Raw genomic sequence first — 7,369 nt, 5'->3', positions numbered from 1 at the left:
TTTTCGTTTAAATCCAAAACAGCGTCAAAGTATATCTCTTAACCCACATCCAATATCCCTAAATCAAAAACAACTAAACTGGACTTCACCATCATCACCCACCATTTCACTCTTCTCACCCTCTCGGTCACCTCCAATTCACCACCATCTAACCTCTCATGCACCCATAAGCCGTTTTAATCCCTCAACAATCTCTTACTGTCAAAACCAAACATAACTCCCAACTTTCTTCTGTAAATAAAACTCAACACCCCCTAAATTAAGATCCTGTCCAAATCTTGAACCAAGCACGATATCATAATCATCAACAATAATAAAAAAGAGTAAAAATGAAAGGAAAAAAGAAAGAAGAGAGAGAGGGATACTCTTTTTGATTCATCGACTAACCAAGGAATAACTTGTGATAAAAAAAACTCATAATCAAAGAAAGGAAAAAGAAAAAATCGAAAAAAGAGTATCATTTGTCAAGTTTCAAGCTTCCAAAGCTCTAACAAGTTGTTTGACACTTCATGTGATGAAAAGATGAACTACAGTGTAAAGACCACCATATCCTGATTTTACATTGATCCAACGATGGGGGAAGAGAATAAAAAAGAAAGCCAAAGAGTTTCTACCTAGATACGTAAAATTTGGGTTTTTTTTAATGAAAATGATGTAAGATTTGTGTTCAAGATACGAAAAAGAGTTTGTAAGAAAATTTTGAGATTTAATGGTCACCATCAACGATGGTAGACAATGTCCAATATAGAAAATGATGTAGTGGCCGATGGTAGCAACCAGTCAGATTATGGATAAAGTAGAGAGAAAACGAGATAAAAAATAAAAGAAACATGAAAAAATGAAGGGAAAAATGATTTTATAAAGATTCAAAATGATATAGTCTTGATGTATATTTGAAATTTTCCAAAACGACATCGTTTTTATGCCTGTGTCATGTCATAACACCGTTAAATAGTTAACAATAAAAGAACCAAAATAGGAGCACCTTGAAAGTTTAATGAGTAAATTGATTTTTTAAACTTCAGTGATTAAAATAGGACAGGGTAGAAAGTTTAGTGGTAATTTACGTAATTTAGGCTAAAACTTTTTATAGTCCGTAGGGATGACAAAAAAATCCGAACCCGACGGGGAAAACCGAAAACCGAATTAAACGGGTCGGGTTCGGGGATGATAAACGGGGATGGGGACGGGGACGGGGAAAACCCATTTATTTTAAACGGGGACGGGGACGGGGACGGGTTTGGTAATCCCCGCCCCGATTACCCGCCCCGATTATCCGTCCCGATACCCGACCCGATAAATATTAAAAATAATTATATATATAAAATATTAATAAATTTAATTTAAATAAAAAATATATATTTATATATTTAATTTAAATATATATATATACCCGGCCCGATTCCTGGCCCAATACCTGACCCAATACCCTGCTCAATACCCGTTTAAATAACTGTTTATGCTAAACGGGATACCCGTTTCCCCGCGGTTTTCCCCGATTACCCGACGGGGATCCCCGTTTAAATTCCTGCAGTTTTTTAAACAGAGACGGGTACCGGTTTTTTAAACGGGGACGAGGACGGGGGACCAATACCCGGCCCGAACCCGGCCCGTTGCCATCCCTAATAGTCAAGAACTGAAAAAACACTCCATAATCTGGCGGACTGTTTGAGTATTTTAACCTAAAAAATTTAATAAATGTACCCCAAAAATCTATCTTTCCTTTCTTCCTCCCTGTAAATGGCCACTGTTTTCACGTATTAATTTTCAAATTACGTGTCCAATTCCATTCAAATTCAATACCCCATGAAAAAGGGTAAAAAGAGAACCTGCTTTTCAACTCTCCCAAAACGTGTCTTCTTCATTTTTCTTCAACCCAATCTGCCCAGGTAATATATTTTGTCTTCTCTTTACATATATACTACAGTTCTAAAAGCTGACGTCTAATCTTGTAATACTATTTCTTTCTAAAAAAAATTTAATAGATCAACCCAAAGTTCCATTTCTGTAACCGTTACTGTTTTTGGTGCGGATTTGAGGCTCTGAGCTATAGATTTAGGGGAGAAAAAAAATATGGGTACGGAGGAAACTGAGAAACCAATAGAAGTACGAGCTATTCAAGCTCTGGGGAAAGGGCTTGATATAAGCGGAGATTTCAGGCTGAAATATGCTAAAGGACCGAGGTTGGTTGAGCTCGATGAAACCAATAAAAGAGACATTGTGTTTCCAGGTGCTTTTACTGTTAGAGATGTTCCTCAAGGTATTCGTCTCGATAAAGGCGATCGTATTCGTTTCAAATCCGATGTTCTTGAATTCAATCAGGTCTGGTTTTCTTCTTCTTTGTTTAATTGATAAACTCTATTGGGGTTTCTTGAGTTTATAAAGTATAATTAAAAAAAAATTATGAAACTTTGATTTGTATCACTTCCCTGATTGATCCATGGATTAGTTTTTGTTCTGTTCTTTCATATGGTTCGTTGTGTTAGGGGCGATGCTGGGTTGTAAAATGGTTAAATTGTACATAAGCCCCTATGAAAAGCATAAAATTGTAAGTTAATATATGGTAAATTGTATTCTGCACCCTAAATGATAAAAATCATGATTTAGTCCTAAAAATTGTATGTTAACTCAGTGGTAAAATTGTATTTTGACTCCCATTAAATTTTATAATTCAACTTGTACTACAAACTAATTTAAGGTTGCTGAAACTTGTGGGACTGAAGAAAGTTAAAAAAGAAAATTTGACCAAGGATGCTAATAATTAATGCTAGTTAGCAGAGGAGCTATCCATGGAAATCTTTTTCCATTGCATTTAAAATATATTTATTTTTAGCCATTTGAGCTCAGCATGAAGTTTGACTGCAATTAATGAATACAATGTCTTTTTCTATGTAAATAGGGGGTTGAATCTTGGAAGTTGAATATGAAAAGGAAGTATATATTATTAAAATAGCGTCATGCTTTCTGTTTCATTTCATAGGCATTACGTTGTGGTGGATGAACCTTGAAAATTGTGGGATGAAAGGTTAGCCTTATGTCACATCTGGATAAACTTGATTTTTCAACTCTTTTAACTAAGGGCATCTCTACTTCTGCAACTTCATTGCTTAGAGTTGGAAAACAAGTAAAGATATATTACTTGCATAATCAGATTTCTATTTAACAGTATTTGTTTTAAGTTGGAAGGGGAACTTGGTTTGTATTTGCATGGATTGGATGTGTCTTTAAACTTGTTGAAGGGTTTCTACAGGACTCTTATTCTACATGACCCTTATGATGAAGGAAGCAAATAGAACAAATGGGCAAGGTTTAATGTGAAAATTATCTAGGATTATGCACTCTGTTAAATGCTGTACTGATTAAGATACATATATTGGTTTGAATAAATTCATTTGATGCTGTATCAATGGTGTGCCTTATATCTGCTTCCAAATCTTACTTCTCATGCAGATGTCGGAATTACTTAATCAGAAGTCTTCGATACAAGGAAAAGTTCCTTCTGGCTACCTTAACTCTATTTTTGGTTTGAGAGGAGATTGGCTTCATGATGCTGAAGATACCAAAAATCTTGCTTTTGATGGTTACTTCATTTCGTTATATCATTTACACCTTACGGCATCACCACTTGTACTACATGACAGAGTTAAGAAGTCTGTTCCACCTCACTGGGATCCAGCAGCATTGGCTAGGTAGGTTTTTGATATATTGTTTTCTGCAATTTTTTGGCAATAAGATCATTATATCAATGAAAGGTCATATGGATTAATTTGGTTAGAATATCGCTTTCTTTTGAATAAAAAGGGGTTGGCTGGGTGGGGGATCCTAATTTATATACATACATGCAGAATTGCCTACTAACTTGTATCGGTGGTGTAACTAAACTTGGAAATTCGGATGCTGGGGAAAACAAGAATCATTTTGGTTAATTGGCATCTTTTAATATCATTATTATTGGTTTCATGCAGTCCATATCTGATATATTGTATTGGGCAGATTCATACAGACATATGGGACACACATAATAGTTGGCATGGCTATCGGGGGTCAAGATTTAATATGTGTCCGACAGAACTATTCCTCTACAATTCCTCCTTCTGTGCTCAGAGGGTATTTGGAGGATCTCGGAGATGTTATGTTTTCAGATGGGAATAGCCCTTCATTATTACAGAGAAAAACAGGGGACGACAAACAAAAAGTACTAGCAATTCATCATGATTTAAAGGCTCTTGAGTTTGGTAATCAACAATATTGTTTCTAAATTCCATTTGTTTATGTAGGTGCCTGAGGTCTTTAACCGCATCTTACAGTCAAACACCTTGCAGTTGGCCAGCATTGCAGAAACATCGAGCAAAGATGTAAGTCTAGAACTCAAGTGTTATGTGATCCTCCTTTTTTAATAATTATTTGAATCTATGAATTAACTTTTTCCCTCTGTTTCCAACTTGAATAGGGACTCACTATCATTTGTTCGAAAAGAGGAGGAAATGTATTCTTGCAGGGTCATTCCAACTGGCTCCAGACAGTACCTGCTAAACCGGAGGGAATTTCGTTCAAGTTTGTACCAATTACTTCTCTTCTGACTGGGATTCCAGGAAGTGGGTATCTCAGTCATGCAATCAACTTGTATCTTCGTTGTAAGTATTATACTATCAAACTAACGAAATAACTTCAGTTATTTGATTGCTTCAAATATGATTGGAATCCTTCTCCGTTAAAAGGTATAGCTAAATATCTTGACTAGTGTAACAGTTTGGTGGTGACTGGTGAGACTAGGAGATGTTTATAGGCTTTTTGGTCAGAAAGAATAAAGAACAAGAAAAAAAAGAACGGGTTTATAATTATGTGTTCAAATATGAAGAACTTGTTTGACTTCTTTCTCTTGCTCTGGTGTATATTTTCTGATTTTGAGGTTTGGGGTATGTTTGGTCTTGTGAGAAAGTGCTTCAAGATCCGAGATTCTATTTGATTGCCAAGGCAAACTCTTTCCAACTCGATTTTAATCTGCTTCCTTTTATCAAGTCATTGTCTATCAAAACCACATGAAAACTAGAGGGATGGATTTATTCTCTTCTTTTTTCCTACATTTTACTTGATTGCAAAAATTTAAAAATATAGGGGATTTTTTCCTTTAAAAAAATCCTAGTTGAGAGAACTCAAGAACATTTGTACTGGCTGTTAGAGGACTTTAGCCTTACAAATCATCTAAATCTTGTTTACTTTTATAGGGTTTTCTTTTTTGTTATAGCAAAGTACTTTAACTTGCTGAATCTGTGTAGACAAGCCTGCTCCGGAGGATTTACGATATTTCTTGGAGTTTCAAGTTCCGCGACAGTGGGCCCCTATGTTCTGTGAGCTGCCTCTGAGGCATCACAGGAAAAAAGCTTCTTGCCCTTCCCTGCAATTCGCTTTCATGGGTCCCAAGATACAAGTTAGCTCTACTCAGGTACTCAAACAGCATGCAAAGCTTTATTTTACGGCAGTCGGCTTATTAGGATGGCAAGTATACTTGTACATGTATAGTACTAACTTATGTTTCTCTGACACAAGTGTAAATGTTGGATGCAAATATGTGCCCAAAACGGATATTCTAATCTTTTTCCAAGTGTTCTCATAAATTTGGAGGATCCTTGTAGAGTCATATCCCTATACCATTTCTAGAAATGAGTCGGATAAAGGTGACAAACATGGGTATTTTAAAATATATGAAAAGCCAGAGTAGCATGGTCCTAACAAAGTTGGTGGGGTTGTAGAAGGTTTGATGTTGTTACCTTGTTATAAGTATCCATGTTTGACACTCTTCAACACACATTTGGATACGAGTATGGGGATATGACCTTCAATGTCCGTCCAAATATATAAAAAAAATTAGAAAAATTTAACATTTCCATGTTAGACAAATGTCTAATCCGAGTGACATACGTAACAACTAACAACAAACACACTTTACCATACTCGATGGCAGAATATGAAGGGAGAATCTTTTAAATATGAACTTCTGATGAAGTTTGTAAGAGCTGGTTACTATATTTGTCTATAGTTTTACCTTTATAGTCTGCGTATGTATGTATACATAGACGTGTGTATAGATATGAAGATCTACTAAATGTGTAAATATAAGATTACATATGCAGCCATATTTCTGTCATATTCTGTTGTTACATATTCAGTGAAATTTCAGGTTTCAAGTGATCTAAAACCCGTGGTTGGCCTCCGGCTATACTTAGAAGGAAAGAAATGCAACCGTTTGGCATTACACGTGCAGCATCTCTCTAGTCTTCCGAATATAATGATGGTCCCATCAGGCCTACCGTGCCAATGGCGAGGTTCAGATGACTATAAATCGAGCGATCAATTTTTAGAGGCGGTCCAGTGGAAGAGATTCTCAAATGTATGCACATCTGTTGTTAAACATGATCCTAACTGGTTTCAAGACGTTTCAAATGGTGTTTTTATTGTAACCGGTGCACAGCTCCTTAGCAAAGGGAAATGGCCAAAGACAGTTTTGCATCTTCGCCTGCTTTTCACTCATATACCAAACTGCACGATCCGAAAGACCGAGTGGGGTGCTGCACCGGAAACTTCTCGAAAGGCCGGTTTCCTCGCAAATCTTAGCACAACTTTTACGTTCACTCAACGGTCGGTAACAGGACAACAAAAACCAGCTCCAACCACACTTAATTCGGGTGTGTTTCCTGATGGTCCTCCGGCACCAATTCGTGCCAAAAAATTGCTAAAATATGTAGATGTATCGGAGGTAGTCCGTGGTCCGCACAATGCTCTGGGACATTGGCTGGTAACAGCAGCCAAGCTAGTGAGTGAAGGTGGTAAGATTGGTTTGCAAGTGAAGTTTGCATTGTTGGATTATCCATGACTTTCTGTATTTAGTTTCAGTCCCTTTTGTGCATATAAGGTGAGATTTATATACAACTTTACCATAGGTGCCATAAGTGTTATTCCTGCAACCCTAAATTACCAAGTTCAGGAACTAATTATGGACCAAAAAAGTTCTGGGATTAAGTTGAAAAAAATATATCAAATTTCGGGACTAGATGTGAATTTATCTTTTAGATTAATAATTATGAACTTGAAATCATGAATTGAAGAAGTGATCAACCGGGTGAGTAAATTTTAATTTGATTCGAAAAAGTCGTTTTATTTTATTTTGAATTATTCAAGTGAATTTATTTTTAAATTTTGGTTTTTGTTGTTGAGTCAAAATTAGACGTACATCCCTAAATAAAATTTAAACAGCTTAATTTGACTCGAATTTTTTTAAATGAAATTTAAATTATAAAATAGATCTTGCAAACTCAATTAACTCATTTTCTTTTTTACTTAAATTGATTCGATTAAGTCGAACTCTTATCCG

At 35.9% G+C, this 7,369-nt stretch overlaps 1 protein-coding gene across 1 annotated transcript; it reads left to right on the top strand.

Moving 5' to 3' along the window:
- The first annotated feature begins 1,788 nt into the window (after positions 1–1,788).
- Positions 1,789–6,927, top strand: LOC120192082 (MACPF domain-containing protein At1g14780-like). Its single transcript, XM_039194936.1, has 8 exons — positions 1,789–1,889; positions 1,986–2,322; positions 3,451–3,689; positions 3,994–4,195; positions 4,278–4,355; positions 4,451–4,634; positions 5,277–5,443; positions 6,179–6,927. The coding sequence occupies exons 2-8, from the start codon at positions 2,074–2,076 to the stop codon at positions 6,869–6,871; spliced, it is 1,812 nt and encodes a 603-aa protein (XP_039050867.1). The 5' UTR covers positions 1,789–1,889; positions 1,986–2,073; the 3' UTR covers positions 6,872–6,927.
- Positions 6,928–7,369: the final 442 nt, after the last annotated feature.

This window comes from Hibiscus syriacus, unplaced genomic scaffold, assembly GCF_006381635.1.
Source record: "Hibiscus syriacus cultivar Baekdansim isolate YM2019G1 unplaced genomic scaffold, ASM638163v2 tig00116971_pilon, whole genome shotgun sequence".
NCBI classification, from domain to species: domain Eukaryota; kingdom Viridiplantae; phylum Streptophyta; class Magnoliopsida; order Malvales; family Malvaceae; genus Hibiscus; species Hibiscus syriacus.
The sequence above is the reverse complement of the archived record's forward strand: the minus strand, read 5'-3'. Positions and strand labels throughout refer to the sequence as shown.

Bases quoted from the DNA above. Each gene is read 5' to 3' on its own strand.
- LOC120192082 (XM_039194936.1), top strand. From the start codon at position 2,074: ATGGGTACGGAGGAAACTGAGAAACCAATAGAAGTACGAGCTATTCAA. The intron at 4,196-4,277 runs GTACTAGCAATT...TTGTTTATGTAG, and splicing joins CAGGGGACGACAAACAAAAA to GTGCCTGAGGTCTTTAACCG. The intron at 5,444-6,178 runs GTACTCAAACAG...GTGAAATTTCAG, and splicing joins TACAAGTTAGCTCTACTCAG to GTTTCAAGTGATCTAAAACC.